Source organism: Crinia signifera, chromosome 9 (genome assembly GCF_055691185.1).
Source record: "Crinia signifera chromosome 9, ASM5569118v1, whole genome shotgun sequence".
NCBI lineage: Eukaryota > Metazoa > Chordata > Amphibia > Anura > Myobatrachidae > Crinia > Crinia signifera.
In genome coordinates, this window is record NC_139225.1 from 146,392,629 (window position 1) to 146,420,597 (window position 27,969).

Below are 27,969 nucleotides of genomic sequence, written 5' to 3' on the forward strand. Positions count from 1 at the left end.
CAAGGAACAAGGGACTGGGGAACTGATGCTGAATGAGAATCAGCCAGCACATCAGATGGAAAGCAGCGTTTGCTCAGCAAATAAAGGATTGTGCTTTAGTATGTACATTTAAGGAATCAGATTCGGGAAGGAGGGGAAGATGGGGGGGGGGGGACTATTGTCATTTCCACTAAAAATGTTAACACAATATTTGAGGCTAACCCATTGTCTTGACAAATGTATCAATGTGACCTTTGGGAGGGGATGAGGAAGGAGGGATGATCAAAAAACCTAAAGAGGAATGAAAGGACAGAAGGAGGGGAGACTGAAGGGGGAACAGAGGATGTCAGGAGGAGGAGAAGAGGGAACAGTGGGAACACAGAGAATAGGGAATTAGAGGAAAGAGGAGGGAATCACAGGAGGAGAGGAGAGGAGAGAGGGGGTGATAGAACCAGGAGGAGGAGGAGGAGGAGAGAGGGGAGGGCGAGAGAGAGAAACAGGCTGGTGCTGCTGCTGCAGAAAGAATTGGTGCAGGATCAGAAAAGAGGAACTGAGGGGGGGAGACAGTGAAAGGGGGCGAGGAGAGACCCCCAATCCTGCCAGATCCATCTGAGGACCCCCCCAACAAAAACAAAATCATCTCAGTTCCCTCTCCGCAGAGACATGTCCAGCGAGAAAACAGGTGAGAGAGGGGAGAATATACAGATGAGGTCATGGTGGAAGGAGAATGACTGATGGAGATTGGGGTGTGTGGGGTGTGTGTGGGGGGGGTGTATATATATATATATATATATATATATACTGGCAGGCGTCCTTCATAAATGCACCTGTGTCCCTCTGCATTACAATGTCACTATGTACCTGTGTTCTGTATGTGTCTCTCATATCATGTCTGTCTGATGTCCATCTTCACCATCACCATCACAACTCGTTTCCCGGTCACTGCTAAGGACCAGAGATCATGGAATATGGGGGTGCTGTGGAGGAATGGACGGCTGAGGCGCAGGATGTGAATGTGGAGGTAAAGGACCTGTACTAGGCCATTTACACTGCACGGTGCTGTGATACACTGCATGCACCTATGTGTATAAATGTGCGGTCACTGTGTGTGTGTGTGTACTGTCGTATTATGGAATGGAAATGGAGTTCTAGGGTTACATAAATATCATATGTGCAATATATATATATATATATATATATATATATATATATATATATATATATACACATTATATCTGATACATACAGTGTGTGTATACATGTCTGTGTGCGTCTGTCTATATATAGAGCAGTGGGGTTGTCGCTGTCACTTCTTGTATGATCAGACCTGCTATTGCCCCAGGGGGTAGAATGTAGCTCTGTGTGTGACAGTGTCCTCTCCCTCTCTCTCTCTGCCCCTCTCTCTCTCTCACACCCCTCTTCCTCTACCTCCTTTCTCTCCGCAGGCCCTCCAGATTCGGGATCCCACAGTTCCCCCCCACCTTATAACCAACAAGGGGGGGACGGTCCCTGTAATGGGGTTATTCCCGGGTATAACGATCCTCCGCCGCAGCCAGCCAATGCCACCCTGCCCCGCCAGGATGCCCAGGGATACCAACAGGAGACCCCATTTTCAGGACAGCCACCTGTTTCCCAAGGATACGTGGTGCAGACTCACTCAAATACGGGGACAATGCCAGTGGGAGGGTACGTGCAACAAGCAACAGGGTATCCGATGCACCTGCAGCCCTGCACCGCCTACGTCCCCGTCTACCCCATGGGCACGGTGAGTGGAAACGTGTTTAGAAGGAACAAGTGACCGAGTAGAAGGAAGTGAAATGGTCTCTGAATAAAAATCCACACTGAATATAAAAAAGGTTCTCCTACTGTTTGTGGCTTTACAAAAGCTATTATCCTCTGTTATCAAGTCCACTTGTATTTTCCTTCAGTTAGGTTTTGGACGGGAAGTGGGTGTGACTATATAAAACACTTTCTATTATTATTATTATTCCCTTGTAATTACAAATACCTTATTATGGATGGTACCTTGAATGGAATATATATGCTTTACCATTACAAATAGTTATTCGGTGGGGATGCAGTCAAAATCCCGACAGTAAAAATTCCGTCAGGGTCAAAATCCCGAATGGGTCATAATACCGACAAGACAAAATCCCGACATTTAATATCCCGACAAGGACAAAATCCCGACATTTAATATCCCGACAAGGACAAAAATCCCGACATTTAATATCCCGACAAGGACAAAATCCCGACATTTAAAATCCCTACAGGGTCAAAATACCGACAAACAGTCAACATGACTTTCCGTCTAAAGGTCGCAAGGTCGACATGGTTTTTTTTACTGTTTTTTGACCCGACATGTGCCGACAGGCGGTATTTCATGCCCTACCATCCACTAGGGCGTGGTGGGAGAATAAAATAGTGTGCCCGAAGCAATGCTAGCGAAGCGATGCGAGGGGCTGCGGTTCACTTCCAACTGTGTCCATGTCGACTGTGTCCACACTCGGGTCAAAAAACAGTGAAAAAATCATGTCGACCTCACGACCTGTCGACGGAAAGTCCTGTTGACTGTTTCACCTGCACATTCTATATGTCGGTATTTTGACCCTGTCAGGATTTTAAATGTCGGGATTTTGTCCTTGTCAGTATTATTATGACCCATTCGGGATTTTGACCCTGTCGGGATTTCATACCGAATCCGAATTTTTAAACTGGTGTGGAAAACAGAACGTACACAATGGGGGGGAGACACAGTTGCCATGCAGTACTGTGTACATTGTCCTGTCATTAACACTACTTCCTGTATTTTGTCCATCCGTCAGCAATACCAAACTGGAAATATTCCACCACAGCCGGGGATCCCACCCCCTCAGATTCCCCCAGGATTAGCCCTGCTAGAGCCAAGACGTCCTCCTCATGACTACATGCCGATTGCTGTGCTCACCACGATTTGCTGTTTCTGGCCTACCGGAGTCATTGCCATTATTAAAGCTGTGCAGGTGAGTGTGGTACCGTGTGCTCAGATTCTATGTATCCATGTGACTATACCATGTAAAGTGTACGAATAACCCGGATTATCCGTTCAACCATCAATACCTGGAGAACCTGGGACAACCTCTGTGTGCCGCTGGGTTATCCCGTGAGGATGACACAGAGCCTTAGCAATGCTGTGAGTGTGTCACTGGGGCATCGTTTCTGGAAGTACTTACCTCTGTGTGCCGCTGGGTTATCCTGTGGGAAAGGAGACTCTAGCACTACTGTTATTAGGTCATGTTTTTCTGGATTGTAGGACCCAGGGCCCTTGTTATTTCCTGTATAATGTTCAAGAATTAACCTCTAGGAAAATAATTCATGTTACTGAGCTATAGTTTCTGGATGGACAGGCCTCTAGGCCTCTGGTATATGAATGGGTCATTATTATTATTATTTATTATTGTTTTTACTAATCAGGTGTCATAAGATGTACTAAGCTCTCTACAAGAGGAAGATTTACTATAAATACAGTAAACAACAGGCCTCTAGCACTCTCCATTCTGGGAGGACAGGCCTCTAGCACTCTCCATTCTGGGAGGACAGGCCTCTAGCACTCTCCATTCTGGGAGAACAGGCCTCTAGCACTCGCCATTCTGGGAGGACAGGCCACTAGCACTCTCCATTCTGGGAGAACAGGCCTCTAGCACTCGCCATTCTGGGAGGACAGGCTCTAGCACTCGCCATTCTGGGAGGACAGGCCTCTAGCACTCTCCATTCTGGGAGGACAGGCCTCTAGCACTCTCCATTCTGGGAGGACAGGCCTCTAGCACTCTCCATTCTGGGAGGACAGGCCTCTAGCACTCTCCATTCTGGGAGGACAGGCTCTAGCACTCGCCATTCTGGGAGGACAGGCCGCTGGCACTCGCCATTCTGGGAGGACAGGCCTCTAGCACTCGCCATACTGGGTGGAAAGACCTCTAGTACTCACCATTCTGGGAGGACAGGCCTCTAGCATTTTCAATTCTGGGAGGACAGACCTCTAGTACTCTCTATTCTAGGAGAACAGGCTTCTAGCACTCGCCATGCTTGGAGGAAAGACCTCTAGTACTCACCATTATGGAAAGACAGGCCCCTTACGCACTCCTTTCTAGGAGGATAGGGCCCTAACCCTTGTGTGCCGGATGACTGTCCGACTGGGGGATCCTGATGGTCAGTATTCCAACATCGGAATCCCGACTGCCGATGCTCCAACAGGGGGGATGCCGACAGACAGGGGCTCTACTCCCTTGTGGGGGTCCATGACCCGCAAGGGGCTTCTTGCACTTGTCCCGCTGTTGGAGCACTGGCAGCCAGGATTCGGACTTTGGGATACCCCCTGTCGGACCACCATACCACGCCCCTAACACTCATCTGTCTGAGAGGACATGCCCCTGGCACTTTCCTTTCTGGGACAGCAGGTCTCTAGTGCTCTCCATTTTCATACCTCCCAACTGTCCCATTTTTTGGGACTGTCCCAGGGTAGGGAGAGGCCGGCTGCTCTGTTCAGCATGCGCTCAGCGTCTATAGACTAAGACAGAGGGGCAAGGGGCTCCTACAGCACTGGCCATGGAAAAGGGTGTGTCCTGCGGTCGCGGCATCCCCGTATGGCCATGCCCCCTTCTGTAGAACTCTCCATTCTAGGAGGACAAGCACCTACAGATGGAGCTTCTCTCTTTCATCCCCAGCGCTCGCCAGATTTCAATAGCTGGCGAGCGCTGGTGGACACTCGCTTGCATATCCCATTGGTGAGAATTGTGAGCTCGAGCGTCTCATGCGTGCGCGCCCACCATTCTGGTGCAGGCTGGTGGCTGGTGATTGCTAAAATGGGAGCCACTCTAACAAGAGCTGCTCCATCTGTAGAGCTTTCCTTTGGGTGTGGTATGAAGGCTCAACAGTCGGGATTCCAACGGTCACTATACAGACATCGGAATCCCAACCGATGGTACTCCAACAGGGAGCCAATCGCTCACCCAAGGTTCTATTCTCCCTCTATGGTAGTCATGGACACCCACAAGAGAGAATAGACAATGTGAGTCGGGATCCCGACTCCTGGGCATTTGAACAGTTGGGATTCTGATGTCACTATACTTTCAGTCATGATCCCGACAGTCAGGCCGTCATCTGGCACTCCTATCCTTTGTGGGAGGACAGACCTGTAGCATTATCCTTTCTGGGAGAACATGCCTCTAGGAATGTCTTTCCAGAAAAGAGAGTGATAAATTCTTGTCCTCCAAAAAAGGAGAGTGCTAGGGGTCCTCCCAGAAAGGAAAGTACTAGAGGCTTGTCCTCCCATAAAGGAAAGTACTAGAGGTCTGTCCTCCCAGAAAGAAAAGTACTAGAGGCTTGTCCTCCCATAAAGGAAAGTACTAGAGGCTTGTCCTCCCAGAAAGGAAAGTACTAGAGGTCTGTCCTTCCAGAAAGGAAAGTACTAGAGGCTTGTCCTCCCATAAAGGAAAGTACTAGAGGCTTGTCCTCCCATAAAGGAAAGTACTAGAGGTCTGTCCTCCCAGAAAGGAAAGTACTAGAGGCTTGTCCTCCCAGAAAGGAAAGTACTAGAGGCTTGTCCTCCCAGAAAGGAAAGTACTAGAGGTCTGTCCTCCCAGAAAGGAAAGTACAAGAGGCTTGTCCTTCCAGAAAGGAAAGTACAAGAGGCTTGTCCTCCCAGAAAGGAAAGTACTAGAGGCTTGTCCTTCCAGAAAGGAAAGTACTAGAGACTTGTCCTCCCAGAAGGAAAGTACTAGAGGCTTGTCCTCCCAGAAAGGAGAGTGCTAGAGGCTTGTTATTTCAGAAAGGAAAGTGCTAGAGGCTTGTTCTCCAAGAATGTCTATCCTCCCAGAAAGAAGAGTGAGAAAGGCATGTCCTTCAAGAAAGTAGAGTCCTAGTGGCCTATACCATACTCTCCAACATGACCCATTGCATTCGATACACAATGCTCTGCTCCTGGACTTCCCTCTTAATGTATGAGTGCCATCACCTGAGTTGAAACACCCTTCTCGTCAATTACCTAGTTCCACACAGGTGATGGCAATCATACATTAAGAGGGAAGTCCAGGAGCAGAGCATTGTGTACTGAATGCAATGTGTCATGTTGGAGGGTATGCTATCCTCCTAGAAAGGAGTGTGTTAGGGATCTGCCTTTCATAATTGAGAGTACTAGAGGCATGTCCTCTCAGAAGGGAGAGGGTCAGAGGCCTGTCCTCCCAGAGTAGACAGTGCTAGGGGCTTGTCCTCCTAGTGGGGAGGGTGCTAGAGGTATGTCCTCTCAGAAGGGAGAGGGTCAGAGGCCTGTCCTTCCAGAGTAGACAGTGCTAGGGGCTTGTCCTCCTAGTGGGGAGGGTGCTAGAGGCATGTCCTCTCAGAAGGGAGAGGGTCAGAGGCCTGTCCTCCCAGAGTAGACAGTGCTAGGGGCTTGTCCTCCTAGTGGGGAGGGTGCTAGAGGCATGTCCTCTCAGAAGGGAGAGGGTCAGGGCTTGTCTTTCCAGAAAGGATAGTGCTAGAGCAGGGGTGGGGAACCTTTTGTGTGCCAAGGGCCATTTGTATGGGGAAAAAATATCCTTCGGGGGCCATATGTAAAAATTTCTCTTACAAATTGTCCTGCTGCAGCTGTCCCACGCTCCAGCGGCTGCCGCTGAATAGGCCTGACAGTCTCCGGTTGCTGTTGATTAAGAGGAATCTCGCAAGAACTACTGACCTCTCACGAGAATTCCCCTGTACTTGACTCCTGGCAAAGCCGCTGGGTAGGTGGGAGGGCCACTCAGACCGGCTACGGGGGCCGCATACGGCCCCAGGGCCTGAGGTTCCCCACCCCTGTGCTAGAGGCTTGTCCCCCAATAAACAAGAGTGCCAGGGGCCTATCTTCCCAGAAAGAAGAGTGACGGAGGCTTGTCCTCCCAGAAAGCGGAAAGCTAGAGACCTGTCCCCCAGAAAGGAGAGTGCAAGGGACAGGGCTGGATTAAGGCCTGTAGGGCCTGGGACATTTATGACAGTCGGGACTGGGTAAAGGAGGAGGGGTATATTAGATTGTGCATAACTATCAATAACACACTGTCATTTACTTATTGCACACTCTGAGCGCAGGTCCTCACATCCCCCCTTCCATAACTATCAACATGACCCATTTCAGGAGGGTCACAATATTTTCTATCTGGGCTTAATTTATTTATTTATGTATTAACGGTTTCTTATATATCGCACACATATTCCGCAGCACTTTACAGAGGATATCAGTCCCTGCCCCAGTGGAGCTTACAATCTATATTCCCTACCACATGTACACGCACACACAGACATTCTAGGGTTAATTTGTTGGGAGCAAATTAGCCTACCAGTGTATTTTTGGATTGTGGGAGGAAACCGGAGTACCCGGAGGAAACCCACGCAAGTACAGGGAGAGTATACAAACTCCACACAGTTAGGGCCATGGTGGGAATAGAACCCATGACCTCAGTGCTGTGAGGCAGTAATGCTAACCATTACACCATCCGTACTGCCCCGTATATATAACACATGGTGGGAATAGAACCCATGACCTCAGCGCTGTGAGGCAGTAATGCTAACCATTACACCATCCGTACTGCCCCATATATATATATATATAACACATGGTGGGAATAGAACCCATGACCTCAGTGCTGTGAGGCAGTAATGCTAACCATTACACCATCCGTACTGCCCCGCATATATAACACATGGTGGGAATAGAACCCATGACCTCAGTGCTGTGAGGCAGTAATGCTAACCATTACACCATCCGTACTGCCCCGTATATATAACACATGGTGGGGATAGAACCCATGACCTCAGCGTTGTGAGCAGGGCCGGCGCCACCACTAGGCAGCTCTAGGCATCCAGCATCCCCCCCCCGCACCGCCGTGGAGCAGGTAAACGGCCAGACCGGATCAGGGCGGGGGGCAAGGGGTGCTGAAACAGCTTACACCGGCCCTGGCTGTGAGGCAGTAATACTAACCATTACACCGTCCGTACTGCCCCGTATATATAACACATGGTGGGGATAGAACCCATGACCTCAGTGCTGTGAGGCAGTGATGCTAACCATTACACCGTCCGTACTGCCCCGTATATATAACACATGGTGGGGATAGAACCCATGACCTCAGTGCTGTGAGGCAGTAATGCTAACCATTACACCATCCGTACTGCCCCGTATATATAACACATGGTGGGGATAGAACCCATGACCTCAGCGCTGTGAGGCAGTAATGCTAACCATTACACCATCCGTACTGCCCCGCATATATAACACATGGTGGGAATAGAACCCATGACCTCAGTGCTGTGAGGCAGTAATGCTAACCATTACACCATCCGTACTGCCCCGTATATATAACACATGGTGGGGATAGAACCCATGACCTCAGCGTTGTGAGCAGGGCCGGCGCCACCACTAGGCAGCTCTAGGCATCCAGCATCCCCCCCCCGCACCGCCGTGGAGCAGGTAAACGGCCAGACCGGATCAGGGCGGGGGGCAGGGGGTGCTGAAACAGCTTACACCGGCCCTGGCTGTGAGGCAGTAATACTAACCATTACACCGTCCGTACTGCCCCGTATATATAACACATGGTGGGGATAGAACCCATGACCTCAGTGCTGTGAGGCAGTGATGCTAACCATTACACCGTCCGTACTGCCCCGTATATATAACACATGGTGGGGATAGAACCCATGACCTCAGTGCTGTGAGGCAGTAATGCTAACCATTACACCGTCCGTACTGCCCCGTATATATAATTGGCGTCACCTGTGTTGAACTATTTAATTTCTAACAAAGAAATTTCAACAGAGGTGATGTCAAATCATGAATTAAGAGGGAAATACGTGTAGAGAGGATTGTGTCCCTCCTGGAATGGTTCATGTTGGGAGGTTTGATTTTTGTATATTACATTTAAACCACTGGGGTACATGAATAATGACTGGATACTGTTTATAGCTCCACCTGATGTATTTAAAAGCCAACTACTTTATGACGTTTCCTTGTAGTGGAACAAACACAACATAAACAACCTTAAAATACACACATAAAAAAATAAAGTCTACTGTATAAATTATCTGGTCAGATGCAAGAATAGCAATAGCCTCTGTACTACTTACACACTGGGACAGGAATCAGTACAGCTAGTGATGTCACTGTGCTCTGGATGGGGGGCCCTGACAGAGGGGGGCCTGGGGTACAGTATCCCTTGTGTTGTCGTCCCCTTAATCTGGCTATGGTTAAGGATCTTTCCTGCCAAAAAGGAAAGTGCCAGGGGGCTGTCCTCCAAGAAAGGAGATTGCCAAGGACATATCTTCCAGAAAGGAGAGTGCTAGGTGTCTTTCTTATAATGGAGAGTGCCAGTGACATGTCCTCCTAGAACAGAGAGTGCTAGGGTTCTATTCTCCCAGAAAGGAATGTGTTAGGAGCCTGTCTTCCATAATGGAGAGTACTAGGGGTTTGTCCCCCAGAAGGGAGAGTTGTAGAGGCCTGTCCCCCAGAAAGGAGAGTGTCAGAGGCCTGTTATCCCAGAGAAGTCAGTGCTAAGGGGCCTGTTCTCCCAGTGTGGAGAAGGCTAATCACCTGTACTTAGGGGGCATGTCCTTCCAAGAAAGGACGGTTGTAGAGGCCTGTCCTCTCAGAAAGGAGAGTGCCTGGACCCGTCTTCCCAGTGCAATAGGCTTCATCACTACCAAAAAAACGAAAGTGCCAGAGGCATGTCCTCTCAGAAATGAGAGTGCTAGAGGCCTGTCCTCCCAGAAAGGAGAATGATATTGGCCTGTCCTCCAAAAAATGAGAGTGCTAGAGGCCTGTCCTCCCAGACAGGAGAATGCTATTGGCATGTTCTCCCAGAAAGGAGAGTGTTAGGGGCCTGTCTTCCCATAATGGAGAGTACTCGAGGAAAGCGATAACGCTAGAAGTCTGTAGAAAAAGTACTAGGGGCCTGTCCTCTCAGTGTGGAGAGTGCTAGGGGCCTGTCCTCTCAGTGTGGAGCGTGCTAGGGGCCTGTACTTAGGGGGTCTGTCCTTCCAGAATGGAGAGTGCTAGAGGCTTGTCCTTTTGGGCCTGTTCTCGCAGAAAGGACACTACTAGAGGCCTGCCTTCCCAGAAATGAGAATGCTTTAGGCCTGTGCTAGAGGACTCTACTCCCTGTGAGGATATGCCCCTGGTCCTCTCCTTTCCAAGAGGATAGGCCTCTAGTACTCTCCTTTCTGGTAGAACATTTCTAGGAGGAAGAGCGCCTAGCACTCTCCTTTCTGGAAATATCAGTCCCTAGAACTCTCCTTTCTGGGAGGACATGCACCTAGCACTCTCCATTCTGGGAGGACATGCACCTAGCACTCTCCCTTCTAGTAAAACATGCCTTTATCATTCTCCTTTCTGGGAAGACCAGCCTCAAACACTTTCCTTTCTGGGAAGACAAGCCTCTAGCTCTCTCCTTTCTGGGAAGACAAGCCACTAGCACTCTCCTTTTTTGGGAAGACAAGCCACTAGCACTCTCCATTTTGGTAAGACAAGCCTCTAGCACTCTCCATTTTGGTAAGACAAGCCTCTAGCACTCTCCATTCTGGGAGACAAGCCTCTAGCACTCTCCTTTCTAGGAGGATAAGCCTCTAGCACTCTCCATTCTGGGAGGATAAGCCTCTAGTTCTCTTCTTTCTGGGAGGACAAGCCTCTAGCACTCTCCTTTCTGGGAGGACAAGCCTCTAGCACTCTCCTTTCTGGGAGGACAGACCTCTAGCACTCTTCTTCTGGGAGGACAGACCTCTAGCACTCTCCATTCTGGGAGGACAAGCCTCTAGCACTCTTCCTTCTCCTTCTGGGAGGACAAGCCTCTAGCACTCTCCATTCTGGGAGGACAAGCCTCTAGCACTCTTCCTTCTACTTCTGGGAGGACAAGTCTCTAGCACTCTTTCTCCTGGTGGGATGATACATCCCACCATTAGGATCACATTTTACAATGCAATCCTGGCCGGTAATATTCTGCCCAGATCGCATTGTAACTGCGATCAATGATAAATGGGCTCCTAACATCCCATAATATATAATCTCGCTGCGCAGTTTACCACCCACCACCCCTGCCATTTAAAAAATAAGAAAACATAAAGTTGTAATGACATATAAATAAACAAAGACTAGCCATTTGCTGGCCCCATAAAGCCAGTATCCTACCAGGTCTCTGATACAGGGGTGTCTGTTGTGCCGTCCCCAGCAAATAGTGCCCCCAGCATAGTGCCTGTTACTCCGTGTATTGTGATACAGAAGTTACAGCTTCTGTGCTTCTGTTAAGTCAAGGTAATTCCTCAAAGTGCACAATGTGCCCAAGCCAATGGGCAGAGTCGGTGTAGCTGTGCACCTGGTTACCTACACAGAAGTGCCAGCTTTATATCAAAATCATACCTGCCGACTTTATAAAACTCCTCTCCAGGAGAAATGTTGCAGTGGGTGAGGGTCCAGCGTGGCAGCACAGGAGTACAGGACGGTGCCCCTGAGTCAGTGTCTCCTCTTACTGGGTGGGAGTTAGGGTGCATGAGAGCAGGAGGCTGGGCTATGAGGCATGATAGGGGAATGTGGGCAACACAGGGTGAGCGGGTCCCCACTGGCGGAAGTTACGGGGCAGGAGAACAGGAGTCAGGGCAGTGATAGAGGTGTGTGGGCATGAGGGGTAGTAAAGGTTTTTGGCTGTTGCAGAGTAGGGATGGGCATTGGTGCAAACGCCATCGATGGTTGGCATTGATGGCGATTTTGCACCCTGCCATCGATAGAAGTAAAATATTACTTTGATAACCATCGATTGTTGTAGCTATCGATGGTCATCCATTATATCTGACTGAATAGGCCGTAGGTATCCCTAGAACTGGAGGAGGGTGGGGGACAGAATGCTGCTCCCGGCAGTGGGTGAGCGTCTCCTCCCACTGGGAGGGAGTGAGGGTGCATGAGAGCAGGAGGCTGTATAATAGTCGTATGTGGGCAAGACATTGATAAAAGTTGTGACGCTGGTGCAGACGACCGTGGGGACACATCTGGTGGTGGGGAAACCTGCAGCGCCTAGTTTGCTTGTGGTGGTACAGGATCCCCCATTCTCATAGGGGTACGTGAAATGCGGGAGTGTGGTCGCGGGGGTCCGCTGGGGGGGGGGGGGGATTGCCGGAAGGGGGTCAGGGGGGTCTGCAAATTGCTGGAGGGGGGGGGGAGCGGGGTCTGCGAATTGCGGGAGGGGGTCCACAAATCGCGGGGGGGAATCGTGGGAAGGGGGGGTCCGCAAATTGCAGGAGGGGGCTTGTGGGGGTCAGTGAATCGCGGGAGGGGGGTAGCTGTGGTCCGTGAATCGCGGGAGGGGGCAGGGGGTGCCGTAAATTGCGGGAGGGGGGGGCGCAGGGGAGGGTGGAATCGGGGGAGGGGGGGGGGGGGCGCAGGGGTCCGTGAATCGCAGGAGGGGGCCCAAGAATCGTGGGAGGGGGCGCGGGGGCGCGAATCGCGGTGGGGTGCGGTGTGGGGGTCTGCAAATAGCGGAAGGGGGGGAGGTGATGTCAAGGGGGTGGTGGTGTGTAGAACACTGGTCTTTTCCCTAGGGGGGGCGGGTTAGTGTATCCCGCTGGGCGGGAACGTTATACACATAGAACACTGGTCTTTTCCCTAGGGGGGGGGGGGGGGGGGCGGTTTGTGAACCCGCTGGGCGGGAACGTTATACACATAGAACACTGGTCTTTACCCTAGGGGGGGCGGGTCTGTGTATCACGCTGGACGGGAACGTTATACACATAGAACACTGGTCTTTTCCCTAGGGGGGGGGCGGGTTTGTGTATCCCGCTGGGCGGGAATGTTATATACACAGGAGATGAGTGACAGATCTGGCAATATATAAGAGATTATGTTGATGGTTAATATTATTATATGCACAGTATATATTAGTTGCTTTTAGTTTATTTGGCTGAGGAAATGCTATTCACCTTGTGTCTCGTAAACAAATAAAACCATTTCATAAACAATTCAGAGACTTAGCTCCAGGAACATGACAATAGCTTTTTAGAAATTTTGTGTGAAGGTCGAAAAATATCCAATGCTTTGCACACTTTGTATTTATTAATATCATTATTATTATTGTTCATTTATATGGCGCCACAAGGGTTCCACAGCGCCTGACAATACATAGATAAGCAAAAGAACAAAACAAGAAAAATTGTGATTGACAGTACAAATGCAAATTAGGATAAGTACATGGTAAATAAAAAAGACAGTTGCAGCAGTGGACACTGAGGCAGTTCTAGCAGTGGCAGAGATATATTCTTAGAAAAGCACATGAGGAGAGAGGGCCCTGCTCGTTAGAGCTTACATTCTAAAGGTAAGGGGCAGGCAAACTGGAGTGACACAGCTGGGATAGAAGCGAACATAAACATAGGGTTAGAATGAGAAATGGTTAGATTTAATGAAGAAGTGGGTCTTGAGAGCCCGTTAAAGATTTGTAGGGAGGTGGCAAGTCTGATAGGGAGAGGTAGAGAATTCCAGAGATACGGTGCACAACGGCCAAAGTCCTGGAGGCAGTAATGGGAGGAAGTAACCAGTTTGCAGGAGTGGAGATGTGCATTTGTGGAGCGGAGAGGGTTGGTGGGAGTGTGAAGAGAGACAAGGTCAGATATGTAGGTGGGAGAGGAATGGGTGATGGCTTTGTAAGTGAGCGTAAGGAGCTTGAGTTCAATTCTGAAGGGAAAGGGGAGCCAGTGCAGGGCTGGTAAGAGAGGGGAGGTGGACATAGTACGTTTGGAGAGGAAGATGAGCCGGGCAGCAGCACTGGGGATAGATTGGATTGGAGAGAGGTGTTTTACAGGGAGGCCAGAAAGAAATAGGGGTGTGGTATGACACACCGACAGTCGGGATTCCGACAGTCATTTCTCTGACGTCGGAATCTCGACTGCACAGCGGGGGGAGCGCAATGAAGCCCCTTGCGGGCTCGCTGCGCTTGCCACGCTGCAGGCATAGTCGCTCGCCACCTATTTTATTCTCCCTCTATGGGGGTCGTGGACCCCTACGAGGGTGCAGTCGGGATTCCGACGTCGGAGTAATGACTGTCGGAATCCGGACTGTCAGGGAGCCGTCCGGCACCCAAGAAATAGTTTACAGTAGTCCAATCTGGATATGACTAGTGAGTGGATGAGGGTCTTTGTAGCATCCCGGGTGAGATAGTGGATCTGATCCTGGAAATATTTTTATGGTGGAAACGACAGGACTGTAAGACAGTGATTCCCAACCTTTTTTGTCTCCCGTACCCCTTGATTAGGCTTTTCATTTATGAGTACCCCCACGTGAAATTTTTAGGGGGCGTGGCCTAAAAAGGGATGTGGCTTAACAGGGGCAAGTCATACTGGCAATGACGAGGAAAAAAAAAGTGCAACCACTTGACCACAATATAAGCTCAGCCCATTCTGCGGACAGCATATAAAATAACAGAACACTGTCAAATCTCTATTACTGAAGCAACAGACATTCCAACAGATCACGTTAGCCTTCCAATAGTGCCAGATACATATATGCCCCCAAAAGTGCCAGATACACATATGCTCCAATGGTGTCAGGTATGCCCGCACAGTGCCAGAAACGGGAATGCCACCACGGTGCCAGGTATGACCCCATGGTACTGGGTATGTGCCCACAGTGCCAACAATGCCCCTACAGTGCCAGCAACAAGTATACCCCCATAGTGCCAGCAACAAGTATGCCCCACAGTGCCAGCAATGCCCCACAGTGCCAGTAACAAGTATGCCCCACAGTGCCAACAATGCCCCACAGTGCCAGCAATGCCCCACAGTGCCAGCAACAAGTATGCCCCACAGTGCCAGCACTGCCCCACAGTGCCAGCAATGCCCCACAGTGCCAGCAATGCCCCACAGTGCCAGCAACAAGTATGCCCCACAGTGCCAGCAATGCCCCCATAGTATTTCCCAGCAGCAGCACACTCACCATTGACGCTGCTGCTGGGGAGAGGACAGTCCAGTGTCCCCCTGCCATGTAGCACTAGCTGCCGCGCTGCTTCTCTCAGGGAAGGAGAGTACAGCACACTGCGTATCTCTCCTTCCCTTCAGTGTGACTGGGCTGCCCATCAATCAAAGTTTGCGGGCTGGCTCCTGATTGGCTGCCGGCCCGCAAGCTCTGATTGATTGGCGGACGGGCGGCCAGTCACAGGGAAGCACACTGAGGGGTAGGAGAGATGCGCAATCATGCACTCTCCTCCCCTCCAGCGACCTGTCTGTCTGCCGCTGCCGCCATTACAGGCCGGGCCGCGGCGTACCCCCCAGCGTGTGGACGCGTACCCCCAGGGGTACGCGTACCACTGGTTGGGAACCGCTGCTGTAAGAGATGCTAAATGTGTGGTTTATGGGAGAGAGAGGAATTAAGAGTGACGCCAAGGCAGCGTACTTGGTGGCTAGAGGAGATCATTGTTCCATCAATAGATAGTGACATTTTGGAAGGTGAGGTTATGTGTGAGGGCGGGAAGAGGATCAGCTCAGTCTTAGACATGTTTAGTTTAAGAAAGAGCTGGGACATCCAGGAAGAGATAGCAGAGAGACAGTTAGAAATCTGAGTGAGGAGATCAGGAGAGAGTTTGTGAGCGGATAGGTAGATTTGGGTATCATCAGCATAGAGGTGATATTGGAAGTTGAATGAGCGAATGAGCTCACCTAGAGATGGCGTATAGAGAGAGAAAAGGAGAGGACCAAGAACAGAGCCTTGGGGGACACTTACTGTCAGTGGAAGTGCAGAGGAGGTGGAGTCATGACAAGAGACAGAGAAGGAGCGGTCAGCGAGGTAGGAAGATAGCCAAGAGAGAGCAGTATCACGCAGACCAAGGGAGTGAAGGATTTGGAGGAGGAGGGGGTGGTCAACAGTGTCAAAAGCAGCAGAACGGTCAAGAAGAATAAGTAGAGTGGCCTTTAGATTTGGCAGCATGAAGATCATTGCAGACTTTAGTGAGAGCAGTTTCAGTGGAGTGGAGTGGAGTGGACGGAAGCCAGACTGGAATGGAACAAGCAGGGAGTGGGAAGAAAGAAAGGCAGTAAGGCGGTTGTGGGCAATACCCTCAAGGAGTTTGGTGGCAAAAGGGAGGAGAGTAATGGATCGGTAGTTAGCAAGAGAATTAGGATCAAGGGTAGTTTTTTTTTTTTTAAGCATAGTAGAGACAAGAGTATTCTTGAAGGCAGAGGGGACAATACCAGATGAGAGGGATAGATTGAAGAGGTGGGCAAGATGGGAACAGGCAGAGGGAGAGAGGAAGGGGAGGAATAGGGTCAGATGGGGAGGTAATTAGGGGAGAGGAACATATAAGGCCCATGACTTCCTCACCAGATACATGGGAGAAGGATGTCAGAGTTGGTAAGGGGGAGGAGGAGGGATTGTGAGGGAGAGGACGTGGTAGGTTGCAAGTGGTCTGGTTGGATGTGATGTTCTGACGTATGGAGTGGGAAAGTCAAGAGCAGACAGTGAGGAGGGGAGGGGAGGGTAGGGGAGGAGGAGGTAGGCAGAGAAGGGCAGAGAAGGGAGTTGACACCTCCTTCACCCCTACCACTATACAACTTGTCCTAATTATGTGATCTTAGGCACAGAAGTTTGGTGAATGTCTTCTCAGGCCAGAAAGACATCAGGAAAGTAATTTCCTTAGGGGGGTCCCTCTTATACAAACCAGATCCCCCCTCAACTAGCTATGTGTCAGTGTTTTGTTTGTTGAAAGCTAATTGGCCAACTTCAAAAGATAGATAATTAGCCAGCCCCTTGAGGAATGGCTAGAAGACCCCATGGGACAGTACCAGGAGAGATTCCACTTCATCCCACTGTCTCCTCTTAATCCTAATTGGATCGTGGGATTTTATTTTATTTTATTTTTCTTGTAATAAGCCTTGTAGAGTTTTAACTTAAATTAAAGAATCTTAATTCAGTTTCAGTATACAGTATGTTGTATATACAGCTCAAGCCTCTGTGTAATTCATAATTTTGTGTGTCGGCAGAACCAGAGCTGTCGTGGACTAGGTCCAAAAGGTACTTTGGTTGGTGGCAAGTGGAAAATCGTGTTGAAATAGACACACGCATGGGTATCCAGTAACAGTGTCACATGGCAGGGATTCGCAGATTGGCGTATCTGGGGAATCGCCGTGCCTAGGATCGTGTATGTGTCGTGGGCAGGGGCAGATAAATAGAGGAGCTGTCCGGTGTGCCGCACCTCTGTGAGCTCCTCCTACTCTTTCTGCGTAACGCATTTCGATTGCATGTTCTTTCTCAACTGTCAAGACGCGTTAGGCGGACCTGATGGACTTGTTACCACAGTGGGTTGTGTCTGACTATAACATCTGTACTGGCCACAAATGACTATCCTGCTGTGAACCTGCAGGTACTGGGACCTAAGAGTTTGTTCTGATAGGCAGCCAATACATTTCGTGCCTAATTCAGGTTGGCTCGCTAAGCAGCGATTGTTCTAACACATCCACCTCGCATGCGACCGCTTGAAGGAGAAATAATTTGATGCCGACCATCGAATTATTTCTCCTGCCTTCGGAAATAAGTCATTCTAAACGGAATTTTAATTTCTCTGCAGATCAGCGAAGATGGGGCGAGTGCTGACACCATGTGATGTCAGCCACCCACTGCCCGAGCAGGCATCTACATGGGAGTTCTGTTGAACGTGAGATGTTGCCCATAGCAACCAATCAGAATCTACTTCCTATTTATTACCTTCTAGAACAGTGGTTCCCAACCTTTTATATCTCCCGTACCCCTTGATTAGACTTTTAATTTATGAGTACCCCCTCATCTCAATTTGAAATATCCACAGTACTTACGAATGTAGTGGAAGTGAGCAGTATGCGTGTCCTAATGCATGTCCTTATATTAAGGAGTAGTGGAGGAGTAGTATGCAGTCAGGAATCCTCTGTGTCTGGCCGCTGGCTGTGTACTGTCATCGGGGTTCCCACTAATGCCTGTAGGATTAATGCCACTGACGAGGGGCAGATGTTTGAGGGCAGCGTAGGCAGCTCCTAGTGGATTGCTGGTCAGGCAAAAGCACAAGGAGACACTAATGATGCTGCAGACAGAACCAAAAGTGACACAACGTGGTTCGTCTCCATGGCAATGGGAGTCTTCTGCCGCCATCAAAAGACTTTTCCTTCTTCCGCCATTACCAATGTTATTTTCAAGTACCCCCAACTGGTCTGCAGAGTACCCCCAGGGGTACTAGTACCCCAGGTTGGGAACCACTGTTCTAGAAGATAATAGATGGAATCTGATTGGTTGCCCGTAGCAACATGTCATCGTCAATAGAACTACCATCTTAGTAAATGAACCCTTCAGCCTGTGGCAAGCTAAGTGAGCCACCTTGTCGGAAGCACGTTTGTCCTGATTGTGGTCACATATGATGAAATTTACAAGATTGTACCCCAAAGAAACTTGTGAGAGTATAATATACCTATTGCTGTTACTAAAGATGGGCACACACTGGATCAGCGGGCCTTCATTCCGACTTCAGAACAAATGCCCGTCATCCAATCAGTCCCTGTGGCCAGCTTAAACTCCACCCACTCCCTGCCCCTTGTTGGGTAATTACGTAGGTAAGACATACACTTGTCCCTGAGCCAAGGGACGGACGTGTCGATATTGTGACAGAGATCCAACTTCTTTCCCTTTTTTCCCTGCAGGTTAGGACAGCCTTGGCCCGTGGGGACCTGATGTCTGCAGAAATAGCCTCCCGTGAGGCCCGGAACTTCTCCTTCATCAGCCTGGCAGTGGGCATCGCCGCCATGGTCCTGTGCACCATCCTGACAGTGGTCATTATCATCGCAGCTCAGCATCATGAAAATGACTGGGGTAACTGAGTTATTCCTCCGGGACTTGGGGGCAACTGGAGGACAGGCCAAGCCACCAAGATCTCTCCCAGCACTTTCTTAACTCTCTTCAGTCCATTTTTTTGGATTCTCTCTTTTTTTAATCCGTCTTTCATTTTTCTTTGAATGTCTTCCTTTCCATTTTCTTGTGTTCTCTCCATCTACCCTTTTGTATTATTTCTACATTCTTGCGTCTTAGGTTCCATCTTGTAGTTACCATGTTTCCTTCCGTTGACCATGTTCCAACCTTCCATGTTGGCCTTCTCGTCTCCCATTTCCACAGTGATCTCTATCTACCCTCCTCTTACTCGTCCACTCAACTCCCCATTCCACCTCCCTTGTTATACGTAATACAGGTGCCATCTAGGGGTGTTACGGGGTGTAAGAGTTTCATTGGGGTATTTTACAGCTATGTTTCAAGGGTGCAGGAGACTGGTGGGGCGAGAAATCTAGACTCTAGGAGATAGCTGTGAGAGACGGATGAAGAGACGACGACGAATACAGGAAAATAAGTGGCCTAGGAGACAGTCCTATAGACAGACATGGCGTGGACGCCATGTAAATGTAATAAGACACGCGGAGTGAGTGGAGAAGATTTTTTGGAGTGAATGCGTGATGTGAGAAGGTAGGCAGCTCTTAGATATGGCGGGATAGACACAGGGCCGGCTCTACCGTCGGGCAGCTGCTTAGGGCACCGGGATCTGGGGGAGGTGGGGGGGGCTCCCCTGAGTCTACTTATCTCAAAAGAAAAGATGTCTCTGAGAAAGGCATCCTCGGTAAACTCAATAAAGGCGGTGGCTGTGGGACTTCTAAGACACCTCCTCCACACTTTCATCAGAGAGTCTGAAAGTAGTATCGGTGTGTGGGTTGGTGGTTGGTTGTGTGTGTGGGGGGGTTTCAGTAGGTTGAAGCTTTGTCTTGGGTGCCGGGAAACCTTGCACTGTCCCTGGATAGATAACGTCTATGGCAAAGCCATTAGGTGGACATCAGGTGATGACCCTCATATGTAGGCACATTCCGCTTATGCTGAGTTGTGGACCATTAATGGCACCATGATATCTGGTCATATACTGTAGTTGGGCTAGACATAGCTGCTCCGTTCCCTTTTTTCTTTTTAGCAGAGACATCTTCTTGACAATGTGATCAACTGTCTTAGCTCATAACCCTAATAAGGAGATATTTTTAGAGCATTTTTATCAGCGCTTGATACATTTGGGTCAGAGAATATGCGGGAGATTGTGAGACAGCCCCCGTACGTGATAGGCGGGTAGATTTACCGTACCATCAGTGTGATTTCAAAGTCTAGCTCAGCTTATAATTGCATTATCCAGATCCTCAGCCGCCAGTTCGCGATATTAAACTGTGTTTCAGCATTATTACATGGGGGGGGCGGGGTGGCCCAGATCGCTTTGAACAACAAATCCCAGCATGCCCTGCAGCCTGAGTGTCACATGATATGGTGTATTCCAACCCGCACTGGGAAACACGTACGAGGGGATAGGAGCATGAAAGCGAGAGAGAGTTTGAGTGTGTAATAAAGAGACAGCTGCTATATTTAAGAACAGTATTATAGGGGGGGTGGGGGGATATTTCTGTGATTAAAAAATATATTCATGGTTCTGATTAATATTCTTTAATATTATTATTTATTTATTTATCGATTGATTTGAGGGATGCATTGTGGGTATTTATTCATTAGCATTTGGAATGGTTAATTAGCTGCATTATCTATAATAAAATCCAAAATCTATTACAATGGCCTCTGTGAAATATTTCCTGGTTTAGACAAAATGTTTGTTAAAGGGCCGAGGTTATATATCGCCTCAGCACTGATATTTGAGGTAAAATAATCCCCATTTTTTAAAACTTTATTAGCAAACCATCGACGGTTGATGCACAACACTTGCTAAAGCCTCCCTCTCAGAGTAGGGAAGGACATCGGAAGCCCACAATCAAATGATTCCGACATGCGATGGTAACTGACCAAGAAATTAGATAGAAAAAAAAATGAATATGGTTTATACAAGTGCAAAAAAAGGCCCTTTTGCGCAAGTGCAAATATCTTCAGCACGGCCATGTTTGCGCAGAGGCACTGCAGCGTGGCTGGCGGGGGGAGGCAGGACCATCAAATCACCATTGAACGTACTACTAATAAATCAAAATCATCGATGGTTATGAACCATTGCGGTGTGATGTCCATCCTTATCTCAGAAGGCCTTATTCAAGACCACAAAAAGTTCCTCCACTGTCGCAGGTGACTGATGGTTTTGGGGCTGCTCAAAAGCCGGTGCTGCAGTGCGCATGTGCTGCAATGCTACTGCAACACGGATGCTGCTGCTTTATTGACATGCTGCAAGGTTTGTAGGAGGAGATGAGAATGTTTCTCAAAGTGTCATCTCCACTTCAGGGGCGTGTCAATGCCATTGCCTGCACCTTCTGATAGACAGCCTGAAACAGTGGGGTATTTACAATTTGCACAAAGTCTGCGTTGCACACACACATCCAAATGTAGATGAGCCCAGAGGCGTAACTAGAACTTCATGGGCCCCATAGCAAAATACTGAAAGGGCCCCCCCCCCAGCGAGGGACAGCGAGGGGGATAGAGACATAAAAAAACATAAATGGAATACTGTAATACTTATAAAATAATAAAAAAATTGCTACAAGCACTTATTGTCTCAATAAACCCCTTCTGCCACTGTGGGGATAAAATATCAGGTGTGAAAAGGCAGGGAGGTGGGGGTGAAACAGGATTTGGCATTTTGCCATAATACCAGGACAGCAGCAGCACAGACGGGACTCCAGTGCTCAGTGGGACCTGTCCACTGACTGCAGGTGACTGATGGGGCCTCTAACACTGTGCGATGGAGTCCCATCCATGCTGCTGTGGCCATGGTATTTCTGATCCCTGACACCCTACTCCGACCTCTCCTGCCCCAGCCTTCCTCTCCTCACCCGTCCAGCTCCTCTTGGTGGCCCGGGTCCTCCTTCCCTGCCGGCTGCCGTTTCATACTTGCAGCGCGATCGTTTCTCCCCTCCACGCTCCTCCGCTCCACGCTCCTGCATGTATTTGCCGCGCTGTGTGACAGGGTGCAGGGGGAGCAGCATTCCGATGCCTCCCTGGCTGCACAGACTGCCGACGCGGATCTTCATATTATGCAGCAGGATGTCAGCGTCAGCAATCTCTCTGGATCAAAGCAGGGCACAATGGACTCATGGGATTTGTAGTTTATCGTTAACTGTACAAAGTGTGACCAGTTGAAGATAAACTACAATCCCCATGATGCACCGTGCCTGCTTTTCTGTCTATAGCCTAGATACCTCTGAGGTAACTGAAGCTTAATCCCGGCGGCAGCTGCCTTCACATTGTGCCGTCATCGTGGCACTCACTCTAAGCGCCAGCTGCGTAATAGTCGGGCCGGGCTGCCTGGTGGTGTGACAGGGCGCAGGGGGAGCAGCGGGGCCCAATACAGCTCGGGCCCCATAGCAGCTGCACCCCCTGCACCCTCGGTAGTTACGCCACTGGATGAGCCCCAAAGCAGTTAGTAAGAGCTACTATACTTGGTAAAGTGCTGGGGAATGGTGCTGATGATTTAATGTAAATGTATGTATCAAAAATTTATCAGTGTAATGTGGGCTAGGTGACATGAGGGAGATTGCTAGACTAATGAGGGAGAGAGGGAGATTGCTGATATTTCAGGGAGTCTCCTGCAGAATGCAGGGGGGGAGGTAACTATGATGTAACAGTGTAATGTGGGCTAGGTGACATGAGGGAGATTGCTAGACTAATGAGGGAGAGAGAGAGATTGCTGCTATTTCAGGGAGTCTCCTGCAGAATGCAGGAGGGGAGGTAACTGTGATGTAACAGTGTAATGTGGGCTAGGTGACAACAGGGAGATTGCTAGACTAATGAGGGAGAGAGGGAGATTGCTGCTATTTCAGGGAGTCTCCTGCAGAATGCAGGAGAGGAGGTAACTATGATGTAACAGTGTAATGTGGGCTAGGTGACATGAGGGAGATTGCTAGACTAATGAGGGAGAGAGGGAGATTGCTGCTATGTCAGGGAGTCTCCTGCAGAATGCAGGGGGTAGGTAACTATGATGTAACAGTGTAATGTGGGCTAGGTGACATGAGGGAGATTGCTAGACTAATGAGGGAGAGAGGGAGATTGCTGATATTTCAGGGAGTCTCCTGCAGAATGCAGGGGGGGAGGTAACTATGATGTAACAGTGTAATGTGGGCTAGGTGACATGAGGGAGATTGCTAGACTAATGAGGGAGAAAGGGAGATTGCTGCTATGTCAGGGAGTCTCCTGCAGAATGCAGGGGGTAGGTAACTATGATGTAACAGTGTAATGTGGGCTAGGTGACATGAGGGAGATTGCTAGACTAATGAGGGAGAGAGGGAGATTGCTGATATTTCAGGGAGTCTCCTGCAGAATGCAGGGGGGGAGGTAACTATGATGTAACAGTGTAATGTGGGCTAGGTGACATGAGGGAGATTGCTAGACTAATGAGGGAGAGAGAGAGATTGCTGCTATTTCAGGGAGTCTCCTGCAGAATGCAGGAGGGGAGGTAACTGTGATGTAACAGTGTAATGTGGGCTAGGTGACAACAGGGAGATTGCTAGACTAATGAGGGAGAGAGGGAGATTGCTGCTATTTCAGGGAGTCTCCTGCAGAATGCAGGAGAGGAGGTAACTATGATGTAACAGTGTAATGTGGGCTAGGTGACATGAGGGAGATTGCTAGACTAATGAGGGAGAGAGGGAGATTGCTGCTATGTCAGGGAGTCTCCTGCAGAATGCAGGGGGGGTAGGTAACTATGATGTAACAGTGTAATGTGGGCTAGGTGACATGAGGGAGATTGCTAGACTAATGAGGGAGAGAGGGAGATTGCTGCTATTTCAGGGACTCTCCTGCAGAATGCAGGAGGGGAGGTAACTATGGTGTAACAGTGTAATGTGGGCTAGGTGACATGAGGGAGATTGCTAGACTAATGAGGGAGAGAGGGAGATTACTGCTATGTCAGGGAGTCTCCTGCAGAATGCAGGGGGGGTAGGTAACTATGATGTAACAGTGTAATGTGGGCTAGGTGACATGAGGGAGATTGCTAGACTAATGAGGGAGAGAGGGAGATTGCTGCTATTTCAGGGACTCTCCTGCAGAATGCAGGAGAGGAGGTAACTATGATGTAACAGTGTAATGTGGGCTAGGTGACATGAGGGAGATTGCTAGACTAATGAGGGAGAGAGGGAGATTGCTGCTATTTCAGGGACTCTCCTGCAGAATGTCCAGTACTGAGAAAACCTTATAAGACTTCTCATGGGTTGACTTATGCATGCAGCAGTGAATCAGGCCCAGTAATCTCTCTCACTTTACACTGATATGAGGTCTCTGCAGCACTTGAAGGCATAACATGCAGAGGCATGGCAAAGATGGCACTGGAGCCGGATAAGGGGGAGGCACGCTAGGCGGGCCAGTGGCAGGAAAAAGAGGAGCTGGGCAGGCGAAGGGGCAGCCAGCAGGGAGTAGCAGGTGCCTGGCAGCACTCCAGTTATCCAAGTGTGATGTAGTTCATTGGAATCATAAGCTGCGCTTTGTGGATCGAGCTCTAGCTTCTGAATTTCTTCTCACCATCAAATGGGTTCTAACAAAATGGTCACTGTATCATGGACACGGACCCCGGCTGTGCCAACGTTCTTTTACTTCTCATAACTAAAGGGAATTAGGAAAACATTTGACAGTCCCCCATGTGGCGCGGAGTTGCTGCCCGCCGCTTCACTCCCACACACGCGTTTTGCAGCACAATGAAATCAGTACAGAGCTCAGGCAGTGTGAGGGGAAGTCTCTCATTCATACAGACATATTGATTAATGCTCCATCTGCTGAACAGCCAGGGAGGGTAGAACAGGCTCAGTGTAAGTGCCGCTGTGACACTTCTCCATACTGTGTGTAGCAAAAGGCGAAATTATCTTATAAACCCTTCTGTTCCAATTTTCTTCCAAATTTATAGCTGTGATTTAGGATCGTTTGTGTCTCCCTGGAGATCACTTAGTGCCGTGGTACAGAGTGTGCAGTGCTGCCTGTAACCCACAGCAACCAGTTGAGGGGCCAGGTTATGTATCAACAAGATTTAGCTATTTAAAACTCGCCGAGTATGATCACTGGTACTCCAGCTAACTGTCAGGGGGTTGAAAAATGGCAGTTGGGGGCTGAGTGGCTGGTGCACAATTTATCATGCGTAGTGAGGGATAGCAAGAATACCAGGCCTGTGATTGGCTGCTCAGGGCTACACCATTTTATAAAGCGATTCCCAATGTCTCCTGGGATGTGTCCATGCATCTCATCTTGCAGCAATGAATGTTTAATATATATATAGCTGGCCATACATCTACAGATGGATTGTCAGATTGGGCCGGTTGGAACAAAAACCTGGTAATATCTGAATGGCAGTTTGGCAGTTTTCCAGCATTTAAAGGAAATGGTCAACTGTTATTTGCTCTCGTCCATTACCAGGATTTTGTTCCAACCGCCCAATCTGACAACCGATCTGTAGATGTATGGGCAGCTTAAGTCTAGATATCCCTCATTGGACATTGTATATGCTGGGTGATACTTGGGATAGGGTAGGGTTATGTTCCATAGGGGGGCGATTCAGAATCGCTCGTAGTGATCTGAATTCGTCCCCAGCCCCGGGGGTCGCGGTTTGTGTATGCGCATTTCACACAGGACGCCAGCCGCCTGACCCGTATTCATCCCAGCGCTCATAATAAAAGTAATTACAGACTGGGTTTTATTTGCAAAGGCAGGAGAAAGCATCCGATGGTTTGCGATCATCGAATGATTTCTCCTGCTAGCGTACACATCCCCTCGCATGTTTCCCAAGGGGATCTGGTGGTGGTGGTGGGGGATATGGGGGCAGGCGTTCGACCGGGCGGCGACTCAGGCGCTGGGTAAGCCGCGATGTTCGCTGCTTACCGAGCCAACCTGAATTAGGAACTATGGGGGTTATTCTGGTTGATTAGCAAGGCGAATGCCTGGCCGCCCGCCCCCACTCGCACGCACTGGCTGGCCGCCCCCCTGCACCCGCATCATTTGCATGAGAACGCCCAGCATTCTCATGGTAACGCCCATGAAACGCTGGGCGTTCCCAAATGTAAATGGCCCGGCCCCACACCCCCTTGGGGGCGTGCGCCCAGCGAACACCCTGTCCGCAGCATGTTTCTATTTCATGTATTTGCCCTACACATCAGCTTGTTGTACTGTTATGTCCACACTAACCTCTACTCAGAACCATAAACCATTACAGTGATGAAGTGAAAGTGGATTTACTTTCTCAATGAACTGTGTCGGTAGCTAGTAGACCAGCGGGTTCGTCTGCGCGGTTCTGTGGGTTCAGTCTACGTGCGTCAGGAAGACTGACTGGCTCAGTGCTCATCATTCCCCTCGCAGACTGCGATACGTGACAATAATAGTAATATCATCAAGGAGCTCCCCAGTGAGGGAATGTCCTCTCCAGCTCATCGCCGCTCCGCTGCTGCGTCTGCTTCAAGCCTCTTCATAAGTATAGGTGTTCATCTCTCCATCTGCTCCAGGCCGAACTTCTCTTTCATCAGGAACATTAAGTTCCTTCACTACAAAGCATCTCTGCAGGGTTTGCTCTGCTGTTATGTAATTACTGATATAGAGGCTTTCTCTTATACCGGGCATGCAAGGCTGTGCACGCCTAATAGCACTGTAACCTTGAATCCGTACTGCATGCTCCCAGCGATTCTCAATGAAGGTTGCCGATGACAAAGGACCAGAAACACGTCCTTGATGCAGTCATGAGATGGAGCGGTGTTTTGAGGGCTGCAGATCCAATCCCAGGCCTAGAACTGGCGTCTGTGAAGTATAGTTTGTCATAAACAAAGATCACATTTCCCTTGATGCAATGCAGAGGTTGCGTAGTGCGGTCAGTGCTGTATACACCGGAGGTCTCATCAGAAACATTGTAGGTCCGAGAAGAGGAAGGAGGGCCCTGCCTGTTTTATCAGTCCCGGCCCCACGATTTCTGATGGCAGCCCTGCGTGGTTTTAGCTCAAATCTCAAAATGATTTTTGTTTAGCACCGCGACTAGCGCTGGTGTGAAAGGTTCCCGGGCCAAATTCTTGGGAAAATTTCCCAGGATTTCAACCGTGCTAGTTAGAAGGGTTGCTCCCGCAACCAGCCCGGGTTACTGGCTGGTGTGAAAGCTGCTAACCTGGGCAGCGGGGTCCAGACTGCGGGGATGACTGGGCGCTTGTAGCGCTATTTGCCGGGCAGTGGGGCGGGAAGCGCTGCTGAATTTGGAAACATATTGAGAAGACTGGCCGGACACTCTCAGCCAATCAGCGTCCGGACAGTCTTTTAAAAATGTTTTCAAATTCAGCAGTGCTTCCCAGCAAATAGCACTACAAGTTCCCAGCCCCCACTGCCCAGATCCCCACAGTCTGGACTCGGCTGCCCACCACCTGCTGCTGCACATAGGCGCCCTCCCAGCACTGTCTCTCCCCCCTCACACCAGAAAATGCAGGGACTAGGCTGGTGTGAAAGGGGCCAACCCGGGAATGTCCCTGCTTTATCCCTGGACTGTATTGCCGGGTAAGTCCCTGCATTTTCTGGAGTGAAAGGGGTATTACAGGCTGCATTTGAAAACGAACAGGGGCGGCTGGGGAGACCACTGACATAGAATGGCACAACTGCTGTAATTACTGACATTCGCATTATTCAGGCGCGGTGGCTGATTAGAGCCATTCAGAATCCTACCTGGTTCTAGTTCCCCACAGAACGTACATAACAGCCCCGCAATAGTAATTAGGCAGCTTTTCAGTCATGAAACTACTACGACTCCAATTATCCGCCCTTACTGCAGCTTCCGCTTCCACACAATGTGCCAACCGATGTAGAGGAGCGAATTCTTGTCACAACACACCTCCTCACGCTATAGGAACCAATGGCTGGTTACCACGGCAACTCTGTATCCTGCACAATTATGCAGAAAGTTGTATTCTCCGGCATGTACAGAGCCAGCCTCCATGTCGCTTATAGAACAAATAACATGTAAAACTGCACAGGAACGGTCCAACGATGTGCATGTAATAAAC

General features: G+C 49.5%; 1 protein-coding gene across 1 annotated transcript; it reads left to right on the top strand.

Moving 5' to 3' along the window:
* The first annotated feature begins 452 nt into the window (after nt 1-452).
* On the top strand, nt 453-20,599 carry PRRT1 (proline rich transmembrane protein 1). Its single transcript, XM_083160127.1, has 4 exons — nt 453-661; nt 1,425-1,744; nt 2,805-2,981; nt 18,658-20,599. The coding sequence occupies exons 1-4, from the start codon at nt 643-645 to the stop codon at nt 18,832-18,834; spliced, it is 693 nt and encodes a 230-aa protein (XP_083016253.1). The 5' UTR covers nt 453-642; the 3' UTR covers nt 18,835-20,599.
* Nucleotides 20,600-27,969: the final 7,370 nt, after the last annotated feature.